General features: G+C 44.8%; 1 protein-coding gene across 1 annotated transcript in view; it reads left to right on the forward strand.

Annotated features, from left to right (window-relative positions):
• Window positions 1-3,425: 3,425 nt before the first annotated feature.
• LOC306918330 (extracellular matrix organizing protein FRAS1-like) overlaps window positions 3,426-19,052 on the forward strand; it is a gene marked incomplete at both ends in the record, with an annotated part of 85,094 nt that continues 69,467 nt past the window's right edge. The window contains 5 exons of the mRNA XM_079531217.1: window positions 3,426-3,566; window positions 5,273-5,413; window positions 5,817-5,957; window positions 9,806-10,109; window positions 17,522-17,606. Of these exons, the coding sequence (XP_079387343.1) occupies window positions 3,426-3,566; window positions 5,273-5,413; window positions 5,817-5,957; window positions 9,806-10,109; window positions 17,522-17,606 (812 nt within the window). The remainder of the gene's footprint in view (window positions 3,567-5,272; window positions 5,414-5,816; window positions 5,958-9,805; window positions 10,110-17,521; window positions 17,607-19,052) is intronic.

A 19,052-nucleotide genomic window follows, 5' to 3' on the forward strand; every position in this document is an offset into this window, starting at 1 on the left:
GAGGGCTATGTCTACATGTACACTACAGAGGGCTAATGTCTACATGTACACTACAGAGGGCTAATGTCTACATGTACACTACAGAGGACTATGTCTACATGTACACTACAGAGGGCTATGTCTACATGTACACTACAGAGGGCTATGTCTACATGTACACTACAGAGGACTATGTCTACATGTACACTACAGAGGGCTATGTCTACATGTACACTATAGAGGGCTATGTCTATATGTACACTACAGAGGGCTATGTCTACATGTACACTACAGAGGGCTAATGTCTACATGTACACTACAGAGGGCTATGTCTACATGTACACTACAGAGGGCTAATGTCTACATGTACACTACAGAGGACTATGTCTACATGTACACTATAGAGGGCTATGTCTACATGTACACTACAGAGGACTATGTCTACATGTACACTACAGAGGACTATGTCTACATGTACACTATAGAGGGCTATGTCTACATGTACACTACAGAGGGCTATGTCTACATGTACACTATAGAGGGCTATGTCTACATGTACACTATAGAGGGCTATGTCTACATGTACACTACAGAGGGCTAATGTCTACATGTACACTACAGAGGGCTAATGTCTACATGTACACTACAGAGGACTATGTCTACATGTACACTACAGAGGGCTAATGTCTACATGTACACTACAGAGGACTATGTCTACATGTACACTACAGAGGGCTATGTCTACATGTACACTACAGAGGGCTAATGTCTACATGTACACTACAGAGGACTATGTCTACATGTACACTACAGAGGGCTAATGTCTACATGTACACTACAGAGGACTATGTCTACATGTACACTACAGAGGGCTATGTCTACATGTACACTACAGAGGGCTATGTCTACATGTACACTACAGAGGGCTATGTCTACATGTACACTATAGAGGGCTATGTCTACATGTACACTATAGAGGGCTAATGTCTACATGTACACTACAGAGGGCTAATGTCTACATGTACACTACAGAGGACTATGTCTACATGTACACTACAGAGGGATAATGTCTACATGTACACTACAGAGGGCTATGTCTACATGTACACTACAGAGGGCTAATGTCTACATGTACACTACAGAGGGCTAATGTCTACATGTACACTACAGAGGGCTAATGTCTACATGTACACTACAGAGGGATAATGTCTACATGTACACTACAGAGGGCTATGTCTACATGTACACTACAGAGGGCTATATATGTCTACATGTACACTACAGAGGGCTAATGTCTACATGTACACTACAGAGGGCTATACATGTACACTACAGAGGGCTAATGTCTACATGTACACTACAGAGGGCTATGTCTACATGTACACTACAGAGGACTATGTCTACATGTACACTACAGAGGGCTATATATGTCTACATGTACACTACAGAGGGCTAATGTCTACATGCACACTACAGAGGGCTAATGTCTACATGTACACTACAGAGGGCTATGTCTACATGTACACTACAGAGGGCTATGTCTACATGTACACTACAGAGGGCTAATGTCTACATGTACACTACAGAGGGCTATGTCTACATGTACACTACAGAGGGCTAATGTCTACATGTACACTACAGAGGGCTATGTCTACATGTACACTACAGAGGGCTAATGTCTACATGTACACTACAGAGGGCTATGTCTACATGTACACTACAGAGGGCTATGTCTACATGTACACTACAGAGGGCTATGTCTACATGTACACTACAGAGGGCTAATGTCTACATGTACACTACAGAGGGCTAATGTCTACATGTACACTACAGAGGGCTATGTCTACATGTACACTACAGAGGGCTATGTCTACATGTACACTACAGAGGGCTATGTCTACATGTACACTACAGAGGGCTATGTCTACATGTACACTACAGAGGGCTATGTCTACATGTACACTACAGAGGGCTATGTCTACATGTACACTACAGAGGGCTAATGTCTACATGTACACTACAGAGGGCTAATGTCTACATGTACACTACAGAGGGCTAATGTCTACATGTACACTACAGAGGGCTAATGTCTACATGTACACTACAGAGGGCTAATGTCTACATGTACACTACAGAGGGCTATGTCTACATGTACACTACAGAGGGCTATGTCTACATGTACACTACAGAGGGCTATATCTACATGTACACTACAGAGGGCTATGTCTACATGTACACTACAGAGGGCTAATGTCTACATGTACACTACAGAGGGATAATGTCTACATGTACACTACAGAGGGCTAATGTCTACATGTACACTACAGAGGGCTAATGTCTACATGTACACTACAGAGGGATAATGTCTACATGTACACTACAGAGGGCTATGTCTACATGTACACTACAGAGGGCTAATGTCTACATGTACACTACAGAGGGCTATGTCTAGATGTACACTACAGAGGGCTATGTCTACATGTACACTACAGAGGGCTAATGTCTACATGTACACTACAGAGGGCTATGTCTACATGTACACTACAGAGGGCTATGTCTACATGTACACTACAGAGGGCTATGTCTACATGTACACTATAGAGGGCTAATGTCTACATGTACACTACAGAGGGATAATGTCTACATGTACACTACAGAGGGCTATGTCTACATGTACACTACAGAGGGCTATGTCTACATGTACACTACAGAGGGCTATGTCTACATGTACACTACAGAGGGCTAATGTCTACATGTACACTACAGAGGGCTAATGTCTACATGTACACTACAGAGGGCTAATGTCTACATGTACACTACAGAGGGCTAATGTCTACATGTACACTACAGAGGGCTATGTCTACATGTACACTACAGAGGGCTAATGTCTACATGTACACTACAGAGGGATAATGTCTACATGTACACTACAGAGGGCTATGTCTACATGTACACTACAGAGGGCTAATGTCTACATGTACACTACAGAGGGCTAATGTCTACATGTACACTACAGAGGGCTATGTCTACATGTACACTACAGAGGGCTAATGTCTACATGTACACTACAGAGGGCTAATGTCTACATGTACACTACAGAGGGCTATGTCTACATGTACACTACAGAGGGCTAATGTCTACATGTACACTACAGAGGGCTATGTCTACATGTACACTACAGAGGACTAATGTCTACATGTACACTACAGAGGGCTATGTCTACATGTACACTACAGAGGGCTAATGTCTAGATGAAATGTTATCTTAAGCCCAAACCACACCAGTTGCAACTCTTTGGGACAACACTGTAAAAAGTTGAACCACACCAATGTAACTCATTGAGAAATGAGAATATGCACCAAGAAAAAAAAGAAAAAAAGAAGCCATTATCTCATTAGTCATGCATGCTGTGTGTCCTCCCCCCCCCCTCTCCCCCCCCCCCCCAGAGTGTGACTGGAGCTGTAACTCGTGCCGCGGTCCTCTGCACAGCGACTGTCTGCAGTGCATGGAGGGTCTGGTTCTACAGGATGGAGTCTGTACCCAGACCTGTTCCCCTGGGTCCTACCAGGACCTGGACCGATGCTTCAGTCAGTACCACACACGCACGCACGCACGCACGCACGCACGCACGCACGCACGCACCTGGGCCAGAACTCCTTTCACCCGGGCCAGGCTCTGCCAGTGGGCCTTATGAGGCCAACTCCTTTCACCTGGGCCAGGGTCTGCCAGTGGGCCTTATGAGGCCAACTCCTTTCACCTGGGCCAGGGTCTGCCACGGACAGGTCTAGTAGGCCGGTGGCCGACTGCGACGGGCACGGACAGGTCTAGTTTTTAAATTGTGCATTTTTATATATATGGTGCATTTTTGAGTGGTGCAACCACTCCAAGGAACAGCAATGTCCGTGTTAACCTATGTGTGTGACTCATGTGTGACTCATGAGTACCAGTAGGGGCGCTGTCGTGCAGAGAGAGAGAGAGAGAGAGAGAGAGAGAGAGAGAGAGAGAGAGAGAGAGAGAGAGAGAGAGAGAGAGAGAGAGAGAGAGAGAGAGAGAGAGAGAGAGAGAGAGAGAGAGAGAGAGAGAGAGAGAGAGAGAGAGAGAGAGAGAGAGAGAGAGAGAGAGAGAGAGAGAGAGAGAGAGAGAGAGAGAGAGAGAGAGAGAGAGAGAGAGAGAGAGAGAGAGAGAGAGGTGGAAGGGGGGGAGTTGCACCACTCAGTTCACACGGGTGTGATTTTATATAGCGCCTTGGATACATATATTGTGCATTACATTCACCCATTCACACACGCAATCATACACTGATGGTGGAGGAAACCATGCAAGGCACCAACCAGCACATCGGGAGCAATTAGGGGTTCAGTGTCTTGTTCAAGGACACTTCGACACTAACGTGTCATGTGGTATTTTAGTCTGGAGATGCTGTGTATGGATCTTGTTTCCCGGGGGGCGGGTTCAAACATTTTCTCTTTGACGCAATTGGTTAGAGCTACTGTCAGTCAAAGTTCTCAAGCATTGAACGTCAATGTACCAAAGCCCGCCCATATTGCATACCGTGTCCCGATTGGCCACACCAGTTCTCTGGTGTAGGAAATGGGCGTACAATTGAGCCTCTCCAGACCATAATCCGCCGGCAGGCAATTTTTTTTTGCCAACGGCCGATTCGGTCTGGCTTATTAGCCAGGCTAAGCCGACAGGGACACTAACTCTGGGGGAGCACTAACTCTGGGGGAGCCCACAGGGACACTGACTCTGGGGGAGCCCACAGGGACACTGACTCTGGGGGAGCCCACAGGGACACTGACTCTGGGGAGCCCACAGGGACACTGACTCTGGGGGAGCCCACAGGGACACTGACTCTGGGGGAGCCCACAGGGACACTGACTCTGGGGGAGCCCACAGGGACACTGACTCTGGGGGAGCACTAACTCTGGGGGAGCCCACAGGGACACTAACTCTGGGGGAGCCCACAGGGACACTAACTCTGGGGGAGCCCACAGGGACACTGACTCTGGGGGAGCCCACAGGGACACTGACTCTGGGGGAGCCCACAGGGACACTGACTCTGGGGGAGCACTAACTCTGGGGGAGCCCACAGGGACACTAACTCTGGGGGAGCCCACAGGGACACTAACTCTGGGGGAGCCCACAGGGACACTGACTCTGGGGGAGCCCACAGGGACACTGACTCTGGGGGAGCCCACAGGGACACTGACTCTGGGGGAGCCCACAGGGATCGTTTACAATTTCGACGTAGTAGGAGTAAACCATTTGAGTGCTGTTTTCTCCCCCCCAGGCTGTGATGACCACTGTGCGCAGTGCGCCGGGCCCGGGCAGTGCGGGCGCTGCCAGCCACCCTACATCACGCTGCGGGGCCAGTGTGTGCTGGAATGTGGCCGGAACCACTTCATGGACACCTCCTCCCACACCTGCACAGGTAAAACACACCTCCTACACCTGTACAGGTAAAACACACCTCCTCCTACACCTGTACAGGTAAAACACACCTCCTCCTACACCTGCACAGGTAAAACACACCTCCTCCCACACCTGCACAGGTAGCACACACCTCCGCCCACACCTGCACAGGTAGCACACACCTCCACCCACACCTGGACACCTCAATCCTGCCCTCTCCTTTCCTTTTCCATGCCAGCAGCAGGAGAGGATTGCCTCTTTTCAAACTCTCATGAACTTTACAACGCCTAATTTTGCGTTGAAATAATTTGTCGTACGCGGTATGCCTCTTCTTCAGCAGCTGAAGTAGCTGTTTTCGATATTCTTTTGTTCAAAAGTGCCCTTTTTGTAGGTACTTTCAGCCCCTATAACGTTCTCCACAGCGTGTTCCCCGGACTGTGTGCGCTGCGAGGCCATTGGTCGATGCACCGTCTGCCGCCAGACCACCTTCCTGATGGAGGGCTACTGCACCCCCGACTGTGGACACGGTTACTATGGCAACCTCAACACCAGGACGTGTGACGGTAAGAGAGGCTCACCTCCGTACGCACTGAACCCACAGACTATGGGAAATTAAGCATTGATCTCGTCGACTAAAACTGAGACGAAAAGTGTTTCACTGACGAAAACGAAATGAAAACTAAGCTATGACGACTAAAACTAAGACTAAATGTATTGACAATTTCGTCAACAGATACAAAAAACTAGACTAAAATGTTAGGAAGGGACTGGTGGACAAGAGATCCAGTATTTATATATAAGTAATTTTTGTTGTGAGCTTGTAGATCGGCTATTTTCAGCAAGTGAAAAAAATCAATCATTACGGCGGCATCAAGGCCTGCCAAAATACATTTTGTTCGACTAAATCAACTGTAGATTTAGTCGACTAAAATCGTATGATATTTAGTCGACTAAAACTAGACTAACACTAAAACATTACATTATTTATGCCCCAAAATCAATAAATCTCACACTATTAAGGCAACCGGCCGGTTCCACGCGCTGCACAAGGTGCCCTTTTTTTCAATTGAGCACCTGCCCCTCTAAATGTCTGTGCACGCCCCTGTCCTGCCTCTCTAAATGTCTGTGCACGCCCCTGTCCCCTCCCCTCTAAATGTCTGTGCACGCCCCTGTCCTGCCCCTCTAAATGTCTGTGCACGCCCCTGTCCTGTCCCTCTAAATGTCTGTGCACGCCCCTGTCCCCTCCCCTCTAAATGTATGTGCACGCCCCTGTCCCCTCCCCTCTAAATGTATGTGCACGCCCCTGTCCCCTCCCCTCTAAATGTCTGTGCACGCCCCTGTCCTGCCTCTCTAAATGTCTGTGCACGCCCCTGTCCCCTCCCCTCTAAATGTATGTGCACGCCCCTGTCCCCTCCCCTCTAAATGTCTGTGCACGCCCCTGTCCTGTCCCTCTAAATGTCTGTGCACGCCCCTGTCCTGTCCCTCTAAATGTCTGTGCACGCCCCTGTCCCCTCCCCTCTAAATGTATGTGCCCGCCCCTGTCCTGCCTCTCTAAATGTCTGTGCACGCCCCTGTCCTGTCCCTCTAAATGTCTGTGCACGCCCCTGTCCTGTCCCTCTAAATGTCTGTGCACGCCCCTGTCCCCTCCCCTCTAAATGTCTGTGCACGCCCCTGTCCTGTCCCTCTAAATGTCTGTGCACGCCCCTGTCCTGCCTCTCTAAATGTCTGTGCACGCCACTGCTGGGAAGGCGTCTGCGTCATTTTCCATTTGAGACACTTTACCCATTATTTTAGACTATTCAAAAATAGCAGATCTGTCTACAAGCTCGTAGCGTGGCACGAAGTGCTTGTAGATCCGCTATTTCTTTTGAAAAAAGAATCATGTGAAGATCATCATGTGAAAGTCTCTGAATGATACATTTTTAAAGTAAACATTTTTAACTCACATCCTTCTGACGAGTTCACACAGGTTGTCGTTAGCATAATTCACAGGTTGTTCTGATTGGCTGTCTTGGCTGAAAGCTCGTTAGCATAATTCACAGGTTGTTCTGATTGGCTGTCTTGGCTGAAAGCTCGTTAGCATAATTCAGAGAAATGTGAACATTAAAAGGTGCAGTTAATTAAGGTGACTTCTAAAATGTCACGCCGAGACCCTGTCGTCTAATCCTATTGCACTCCTCTCTGCTGCGTGTGTGTGTGTGTGTGTGTGTGTGTGTGTGTGTGTGTGTGTGTGTGTGTGTGTGTGTGTGTGTGTGTGTGTGTGTGTGTGTGTGTGTGTGTGTGTGTGTGTGTGTGTGTGTGTGTGTGTGTGTGTGTGTGTGTGTGTGTGTGCACGTGCGTGCGTGCGTGCGTGCGTGCGAGACAGAGTTGCACACACACAGCTCTCACATCCACTCTCTCTAACCCCATCTGGAACCCTAACCCCTTCCCCAGAGTTAGTGTCTAAGGTTGGGACCCTAACCCCTCCCCCAGAGTTAGTGTCCTTGTAAAATCCCTAGAGTGTCCTTGTAAAGACTATGAACCCTAAAGTGTCCTTGTAAAAGCCCTAGAGTGTCCTTGTAAAATCCTCTGAGCCCCTAGAGAGCGGCTATACATCTGTGCAAAAATTTATTTTAGACGACTTAGTGCAGAATGTCCCTCTGCTCCTCAATTAGTGCAGAATGTCCCTCTGCTCCTCAATTAGTGCAGAATGTCCCTCTGCTCCTCAATTAGTGCAGAATGTCCCTCTGCTCCTCAATTAGTTCAGAATGTCCCTCTGCTCCTCAATTAGGCAGAATGTCCCTCTGCTCCTCAATTAGTGCAGAATGTCCCTCTGCTCCTCAATTAGTTCAGAATGTCCCTCTGCTCCTCAATTAGGCAGAATGTCCCTCTGCTGCTCAATTAGTGCAGAATGTCCCTCTGCTCCTCAATTAGTGCAGAATGTCCCTCTGCTGCTCAATTAGTGCAGAATGTCCCTCTGCTCCTCAATTAGGCAGAATGTCCCTCTGCTCCTCAATTAGTGCAGAATGTCCCTCTGCTGCTCAATTAGTTCAGAATGTCCCTCTGCTGCTCAATTAGTGCAGAATGTCCCTCTGCTGCTCAATTAGTGCAGAATGTCCCTCTGCTGCTCAATTAGTTCAGAATGTCCCTCTGCTCCTCAATTAGTGCAGAATGTCCCTCTGCTGCTCAATTAGTTCAGAATGTCCCTCTGCTCCTCAATTAGTGCAGAATGTCCCTCTGCTCCTCAATTAGTGCAGAATGTCCCTCTGCTGCTCAATTAGTGCAGCATGTCCCTCTGCTCCTCAATTAGTGCAGAATGTCCCTCTGCTCCTCAATTAGTGCAGAATGTCCCTCTGCTGCTCAATTAGTGCAGAATGTCCCTCTGCTGCTCAATTAGTTCAGAATGTCCCTCTGCTCCTCAATTAGTGCAGAATGTCCCTCTGCTCCTCAATTAGGCAGAATGTCCCTCTGCTCCTCAATTAGTGCAGAATGTCCCTCTGCTGCTCAATTAGTGCAGAATGTCCCTCTGCTCCTCAATTAGGTAGAATGTCCCTCTGCTGCTCAATTAGTTCAGAATGTCCCTCTGCTCCTCAATTAGGCAGAATGTCCCTCTGCTCCTCAATTAGTGCAGAATGTCCCTCTGCTCCTCAATTAGGCAGAATGTCCCTCTGCTCCTCAATTAGTGCAGAATGTCCCTCTGCTCCTCAATTAGTGCAGAATGTCCCTCTGCTGCTCAATTAGTGCAGAATGTCCCTCTGCTCCTCAATTAGGCAGAATGTCCCTCTGCTGCTCAATTAGGCAGAATGTCCCTCTGCTCCTAAATTAGTGCAGAATGTCCCTCTGCTGCTCAATTAGTGCAGAATGTCCCTCTGCTCCTCAATTAGGCAGAATGTCCCTCTGCTGCTCAATTAGTGCAGAATGTCCCTCTGCTGCTGCTCAATTAGTGCAGAATGTCCCTCTGCTCCTCAATTAGTGCAGAATGTCCCTCTGCTGCTGCTCAATTAGTGCAGAATGTCCCTCTGCTGCTCAATTAGTGCAGAATGTCCCTCTGCTCCTCAATTAGGCAGAATGTCCCTCTGCTCCTCAATTAGTGCAGAATGTCCCTCTGCTCCTCAATTAGTTAAGAATGTCCCTCTGCTGCTCAATTAGTGCAGAATGTCCCTCTGCTCCTCAATTAGGCAGAATGTCCCTCTGCTGCTCAATTAGGCAGAATGTCCCTCTGCTGCTCAATTAGTGCAGAATGTCCCTCTGCTGCTCAATTAGGCAGAATGTCCCTCTGCTCCTCAATTAGGCAGAATGTCCCTCTGCTCCTCAATTAGTGCAGAATGTCCGTCTGCTCCTCAATTAGGCAGAATGTCCCTCTGCTGCTCAATTAGTGCAGAATGTCCGTCTGCTCTGCAGCTCCTCAATCCTGTTCCTTTTCCCACCTCAGTGAACGTCCATCCTCCAGTGCTGCTGGTCAACGGCTCTCTCCTGGTCCCGCTGGGCGGCGTCCCCCCGCCGGGCGGCCCCGCCTCGGCCCCGCTTCGCGCTGTCCTGAGGCTGGCGGACCCCGACAGCCCCCCCGAGCGCCTGGTGGTGCAGCTGGTGGAGGCTCCCCAAAACGGACACCTGGTGCTGCGCCTCACGGGAGGAGGAGGAGGAGGAGAGAAGGAGCTGGCCGCCGATGACACCTTCTCCTGGGAGGAGTTGAGGAGCGGCCGCGTCCTCTACAGACACCTCAAGGGCAAAGCCAGGTGAGACTGATTGGTGGTGACGAGCCACTAAGTACATTTACTCTGATTGGTGGTGACGAGACACTAAGTACATTTACTCTGATTGGTGGTGACGAGACACTAAGTACATTTACTCTGATTGGTGGTGACGAGACACTAAGTACATTTACTCTGATTGGTGGTGACGAGACACTAAGTACATTTACTCTGATTGGTGGTGACGAGACACTAAGTACATTTACTCTGATTGGTGGTGACGAGACACTAAGTACATTTACTCTGATTGGTGGTGACGAGCCACTAAGTACATTTACTCTGATTGGTGGTGACGAGACACTAAGTACATTTACTCTGATTGGTGGTGACGAGACACTAAGTACATTTACTCTGATTGGTGGTGACGAGACACTAAGTACATTTACTCTGATTGGTGGTGACGAGACACTAAGTACATTTACTCTGATTGGTGGTGACGAGCCACTAAGTACATTTACTCTGATTGGTGGTGACGAGACACTAAGTACATTTACTCTGATTGGTGGTGACGAGACACTAAGTACATTTACTCTGATTGGTGGTGACGAGACACTAAGTACATTTACTCTGATTGGTGGTGACGAGACCCTAAGTACATTTACTCTGATTGGTGGTGACGAGACCCTAAGTACATTTACTCTGATTGGTGGTGACGAGACCCTAAGTACATTTACTCTGATTGGTGGTGACGAGACCCTAAGTACATTTACTCTGATTGGTGGTGACCAGACACTAAGTACATTTACTCTGATTGGTGGTGACGAGACACTAAGTACATGTACTCTGATTGGTGGTGACGAGACACTAAGTACATTTACTCAACATTGTGCTTAAATTCAGTTCTGACTTTAACCAGCTGGTCTATCGTCTATCAGGTTAGTAGTGATCATTTCATTTGGATGCCGTAGTCACCTATCTTTCTGATTGGCTGCCTCGTCTCTAGGCAACCACACATTTATTTTTGCCGCTCAGCCAATGGGATATCATTGCATTGCAGCCAGCAAGTTGCTACAACAACAACGACAACGATAACAACATTAATCAATCAGACCGGATCAATCAGACCGACTAATTGATCGGTCCTATTAATCGGTCAGTCTTTAGAGATGAACAAGCCCAAAGTAACAGCTTGAACAGATCTACAAGCTCACAATATTATAAAGGAATTCAAGTTAAATCTGACTTGCCTAAGCCTGCAGTGCAGACACCCTGTTACACCCTGTTACAGCCTGCAGACACCCTGTTACAGCCTGTTACACCCTGTTACAGCCTGCAGTGCAGACACCCTGTTACACCCTGTTACAGCCTACAGACACCCTGTTACACCCTGTTACAGCCTGCAGACACCCTGTTACACCTGTTACACCCTGTTACAGCCTGCAGACACCCTGTTACAGCCTGCAGTGCAGACACCCTGTTACACCCTGTTACAGCCTGCAGTGCAGACACCCTGTTACAGCCTGTTACACCCTGTTACAGTGCAGCCACCCTGTTACATGTATTTTTCAGAATGGACAAAATGATTGTAATACAGAATGAGATCATATCGACGTTGGTGATATCGGTTATCGGCCATAACAGCAATTAATTATATCGGATATCGATATCGACCAAAATGTCTCATCGGCACATCCCTAATACTTACTTCTACTCCACTACAATTATTTGAAAACTTTAGTTACAGTACTTTAGTTAGTTTGTAGATTTTGATTATTATTATATTAGCTGTTTTAGATTATCATTATTATTATATTATCTGTTTTAGATTATCATTACATTAGACCCAGCTGTATGTACGGTATACAATTTTACAATTTACAATTTAGGCATTTAGCAGACGCTCTTAATCCAGAGCGACTTACATTAAGCAAGAACAAAAAGTATGGGAATACATCACATATGTAAAATGCATTTATCGCGAAACATGCGTAAGCTAAGAACGTGACTAGAACATATCTATATAATGACACTATACATATAAACTATAACTAGAACATATCTATATAATGACACTATACATATAAACTATACATATATGCTATACTATGCTGTACATATATACTATGAAGTGCTATGACTACATACAATGCACTTATTGTGCTGTCTACATGACATGCTATAAGTCTGTTTCAAATGCTATATAAGTCTAAGAAGTGCTATCTAAGGGGGGTAGGGTAAGTGTACATTTCGGCCGTTTGAAAATAGCCGATCTACAAGCTCACATAGCCGATCTACAAGCTCACATAGCCGATCTACAAGCTCACATAGCCGATCTACAAGCTCACATAGCCGATCTACAAGCTCACATAGCCGATCTACCAGCTCACATAGCCGATCTACCAGCTCACATAGCCGATCTACCAGCTCACATAGCCGATCTACCAGCTCACATAGCCGATCTACCAGCTCACATAGCCGATCTACCAGCTCACATAGCCGATCTACCAGCTCACATAGCCGATCTACCAGCTCACATAGCCGATCTACCAGCTCACATAGCCGATCTACAAGCTCACATAGCCGATCTACCAGCTCACATAGCCGATCTACCAGCTCACATAGCCGATCTACCAGCTCACATAGCCGATCTACAAGCTCACATAGCCGATCTACCAGCTCACATAGCCGATCTACAAGCTCACATAGCCGATCTACAAGCTCACATAGCCGATCTACCAGCTCACATAGCCGATCTACAAGCTCACATAGCCGATCTACAAGCTCACATAGCCGATCTACCAGCTCACATAGCCGATCTACCAGCTCACATAGCCGATCTACAAGCTCACATAGCCGATCTACCAGCTCACATAGCCGATCTACAAGCTCACATAGCCGATCTACAAGCTCACATAGCCGATCTACCAGCTCACATAGCCGATCTACAAGCTCACATAGCCGATCTACAAGCTCACATAGCCGATCTACTAGCTCACATAGCCGATCTACTAGCTCACATAGCCGATCTACAAGCTCACATAGCCGATCTACCAGCTCACATAGCCGATCTACTAGCTCACATAGCCGATCTACCAGCTCACATAGCCGATCTACTAGCTCACATAGCCGATCTACTAGCTCACATAGCCGATCTACAAGCTCACATAGCCGATCTACAAGCTCACATAGCCGATCTACAAGCTCACATAGCCGATCTACAAGCTCACATAGCCGATCTACTAGCTCACATAGCCGATCTACTAGCTCACATAGCCGATCTACAAGCTCACATAGCCGATCTACAAGCTCACATAGCCGATCTACTAGCTCACATAGCCGATCTACAAGCTCACATAGCCGATCTACAAGCTCACATAGCCGATCTACTAGCTCACATAGCCGATCTACTAGCTCACATAGCCGATCTACAAGCTCACATAGCCGATCTACCAGCTCACATAGCCGATCTACCAGCTCACATAGCCGATCTACCAGCTCACATAGCCGATCTACTAGCTCACATAGCCGATCTACTAGCTCACATAGCCGATCTACAAGCTCTACAAGCTCACATAGCCGATCTACAAGCTTATTGTGAGTAGCCTACTTTTTCCATCACTGCCACTAACTGGAAACTTGCAGCAAAAAAACGTGCAGAGCAATTAATTTGCTGTGGCAATTTTATAAAAGGTCTGTTTTTTGATGTCTTCAAAATGCAGGAAGATGTTTTATAGAGAAAACAGTGTTTCGGTCATTATACCAAAACTTTGTCTCCCTATTAAAGTTGCACGCACGCACGCACGCACGCACGCACGCACGCACGCACGCACGCACGCACGCACGCACGCACGCACGCCAGAATCAAAAGTCTTCCTCGTTTCTCTTCAGCTCGTTAAAAAGTGCTCCTCCACAATGAATTCAATGAATTCAATGAATTCAAGTAAATATTCATATATTTCTTTTTAAATATTTCAGAGCCCGAGCATGGAGTGATTTTTGCTCGGCTACTATTCTGTTTTGTTTTGGAAATAATAGCGTAATGTACCCTTTGTCTCTTCAATGTGGCGTTGCTGTCCCCCAGCATGCAGGCCCAGCCCACAAAACGCACAACGTATTTCACTTTTTGTTGTCGGCAAATTGATGTTTTATTGTTTTTTATAGGAGCCATTAAGAGGTGTCAGAGAGTTTCATAGTGGGCACGAGATACTCTGTCTGTGAGCTACTGTATGTGGCCGACTGTCACTGTCCTCTGCATGGACATCATAATAATATGACTACACTATCATAATATGATAGTAAAAATGCAGACGGGGAGAAGAGCCTCTCCCCTCCCCTCCCCTCGTCATATTATCATGATGCCCATGATGTGATAGTGTAGTCATATTATCATGATGTCCATGATATGATAGTGTAGTCATATTATCATGATGTCCATGATATGATAGTGTAGTCATATTATCATGATGTCCATGATATGATAGTGTAGTCATATTATCATGATGTCCATGATATGATAGTGTAGTCATATTATCATGATGCCCATGATATGATAGTGTAGTCATATTATTATGATGTCCATGATATGATAGTGTAGTCATATTATCATGATGTCCATGATATGATAGTGTAGTCATATTATCATGATGTCCATGATATGATAGTGTAGTCATATTATCATGATGTCCATGATATGATAGTGTAGTCATATTATCATGATGTCCATGATATGATAGTGTAGTCATATTATCATGATGTCCATGATATGATAGTGTAGTCATATTATCACGATGTCCATGATATGATAGTGTAGTCATATTAGTATGATGTCCATGATATGATAGTGTAGTCATATTATCATGATGTCCATGATATGATAGTGTAGTCATATTATCATGATGTCCATGATATGATAGTGTAGTCATATTATCATGATGTCCATGATGTGATAGTGTAGTCATATTATCATGATGTCCATGATATGATAGTGTAGTCATATTATCATGATGTCCATGATATGATAGTGTAGTCATATTATCACGATGTCCATGATATGATAGTGTAGTCATATTAGTATGATGTCCATGATATGATAGTGTAGTCATATTATCATGATGTCCATGATATGATAGTGTAGTCATATTATCATGATGTCCATGATATGATAGTGTAGTCATATTATCATGATGTCCATGATGTGATAGTGTAGTCATATTATCATGATTTCCATGATATGATAGTGTAGTCATATTATTATGATGTCCATGATATGATAGTGTAGTCATATTATTATGATGTCCATGATATGATAGTGTAGTCATATTATCATGATGCCCATGATATGATAGTGTAGTCATATTATCATGATGTCCATGATATGATAGTGTAGTCATATTATTATGATGTCCATGATATGATAGTGTAGTCATATTATCATGATGTCCATGATATGATAGTGTAGTCATATTATCATGATGTCCATGATATGATAGTGTAGTCATATTATCATGATGTCCATGATATGATAGTGTAGTCATATTATCATGATGTCCATGATATGATAGTGTAGTCATATTATCACGATGTCCATGATATGATAGTGTAGTCATATTAGTATGATGTCCATGATATGATAGTGTAGTCATATTATCATGATGTCCCTGATATGATAGTGTAGTCATATTATCATGATGTCCATGATATGATAGTGTAGTCATATTATCATGATGTCCATGATGTGATAGTGTAGTCATATTATCATGATTTCCATGATATGATAGTGTAGTCATATTATTATGATGTCCATGATATGATAGTGTAGTCATATTATTATGATGTCCATGATATGATAGTGTAGTCATATTATCATGATGTCCATGATATGATAGTGTAGTCATATTATTATGATGTCCATGATATGATAGTGTAGTCATATTATCATGATGTCCATGATATGATAGTGTAGTCATATTATTATGATGTCCATGATATGATAGTGTAGTCATATTATCATGATGTCCATGATATGATAGTGTAGTCATATTATCATGATGTCCATGATATGATAGTGTAGTCATATTATCATGATGTCCATGATGTGATAGTGTAGTCATATTATCATGATGTCCCTGATATGATAGTGTAGTCATATTATCATGATGTCCCTGATATGATAGTGTAGTCATATTATCATGATGTCCCTGATATGATAGTGTAGTCATATTATCATGATGTCCATGATATGATAGTGTAGTCATATTATCATGATGCCCATGATATGATAGTGTAGTCATATTATCATGATGTCCATGATATGATAGTGTAGTCATATTATCATGATGTCCATGATATGATAGTGTAGTCATATTATCATGATGTCCATGATGTGATAGTGTAGTCATATTATCATGATTTCCATGATATGATAGTGTAGTCATATTATCATGATGTCCATGATATGATAGTGTAGTCATATTATCATGATGTCCATGATGTGATAGTGTAGTCATATTATCATGATTTCCATGATATGATAGTGTAGTCATATTATTATGATGTCCATGATATGATAGTGTAGTCATATTATCATGATGTCCATGATATGATAGTGTAGTCATATTATCATGATGCCCATGATATGATAGTGTAGTCATATTATCATGATGTCCATGATATGATAGTGTAGTCATATTATCATGATGTCCATGATATGATAGTGTAGTCATATTATCATGATGTCCATGATATGATAGTGTAGTCATATTATCATGATGTCCATGATATGATAGTGTAGTCATATTATCATGATGTCCATGATATGATAGTGTAGTCATATTATCATGATGTCCATGATATGATAGTGTAGTCATATTATTATGATGTCCCTGATATGATAGTGTAGTCATATTATTATGATGTCCATGATATGATAGTGTAGTCATATTATCATGATGTCCATGATATGATAGTGTAGTCATATTATCATGATGTCCATGATATGATAGTGTAGTCATATTATCATGATGTCCATGATATGATAGTGTAGTCATATTATCATGATGTCCATGATATGATAGTGTAGTCATATTATCATGATGTCCATGATATGATAGTGTAGTCATATTATCATGATGTCCATGATATGATAGTGTAGTCATATTATCATGATGTCCATGATATGATAGTGTAGTCATATTATCATGATGTCCATGATATGATAGTGTAGTCATATTATCATGATGTCCATGATATGATAGTGTAGTCATATTATCATGATATCATGGACATCATGATAATATGACGAGGGGAGGGGAGGGGAGGGGAGGGGAGAGGCTCTTCTCCCCGTCTGCATTTTTTCAGACAATCTTTATGTAACCTGTCTTTATTTCTATCATTGTGGTTTTCTTTAACTTTTAAAATGCGTGTGCGTGTGCGTGTACGTGCGTGCGTTGTTCTTCCAGAAGGGACCAGTTCACCGTGCGTGCCGCCGACCCTCAGCTCTTCTCGCAGCCTCAAAGCGTTCATGTCCAGGTCGTGTCCATGCAGGTAATGTACTCACATGTAATTGTATTTATTAAGGAGAATTCCAACTAGAAGGCTTTACCTTTATTTGTAGTTGTTACGTCGCCACCAAAGAGGTCCATGTGTTATTTTGTGCAAAAGCACATTATTGGCTATTTCCCCTAATATAAGCCCTCAATGAATTGCATTGAATTGAATGGGGCATTGGGGTGTTGTGCTAATTCACTTATTTCCATCATTTGAGTGGTGCAACCACTCCCTTACGGAGCTATGTGTGTGGGTGGCTGGGTCTGAGCACGAAAACAGCATGGTTGTTTTTCACCACCTGTGCGCAACCTAACACACACACACGTATTAAATGAGACGTAGCTTGCGGAGTTAGTTCAGTCAGACATACTCTAGGGGGTTCATGCCATGCTCAAAGGAGTTAGTTCAGTCAGACATACTCGAGGGGGTTCATGCCATGCTCAAAGGAGTTAGTTCAGTCAGACATACTCGAGGGGGTTCATGCCATGCTCAAAGGAGTTAGTTCAGTCAGACATACTCGAGGGGGTTCATGCCATGCTCAAAGGAGTTAGTTCAGTCAGACATACTCGAGGGGGTTCATGCCATGCTCAAAGGCACATACTATACTCAAGGGGTTAACATGCTGCATTACTATGTGGTTGTATAAGTGTGTGCAAGTCCCTCACGGCATGACGTTGTATGAGTTCAGAGAGGTAGAGGGGGGCCTGGTTGTTGAGGGCTTTGTAGGTGGTGGTGAGTAGTTTGAAGTCAATTCTGAATTTGACTGGGAGCCAGTGCAGTTCACGGAGGACAGGTGTGATGTGGTCCCTAGATCGGGTTCTGGTGAGCAGGCGGGCGGCAGAGTTTTGCACATACTGTAGTTTTTTGAGAACCTTGGTGGTGACGCCGTACAGGAGGCTATTGCAGTAGTCGAGTCTGGATGTGATAAATGAGTGTCTCAGCGGCAGTGTGGGATAGCATGGGACGAAGGCGGGCGATGTTGCGGAGGTGAAAAAAGGCAGTTTTGGTGATCTGGTTGACATGGGGCTGGAAGGAGAGGGTGGGGTCAATTGTATATATATCTCCCTGCTCTTAATGTTTTATGTTGTTGCTTAATCTTGCCGAGCAGGGAGAAATCCAGCAGAGCCGAACGCCAAGTCAAATATCATATGCACACTCATTACTCATTCTGTAATAAATATTGGAAAATCTATTCGTGAGTTGTCTGACTGAACTGTATATATGGGGATTTTGGGTGTGCCAGTACAGTACAGTATAGTACAGTACAGTACAGTAGAGGGTACAGTAGAGGGACCCCCACACGGTAACTCTGTCATTTCTCAACCGTTTCGGATGCGGGGCGGCTCCTGTGGGTCTGGAGCCGCCTGTGGCCGATACTTTTTCGATACCGATACAGTATCGGGATATCTTAGTCCGGCAGCCGAGGTGGACGGGTGGGAGACT

The sequence above is a fragment of the Electrona antarctica genome (genome assembly GCF_951216825.1).
Source record: "Electrona antarctica genome assembly, contig: scaffold_466, whole genome shotgun sequence".
Lineage (NCBI taxonomy): Eukaryota > Metazoa > Chordata > Actinopteri > Myctophiformes > Myctophidae > Electrona > Electrona antarctica.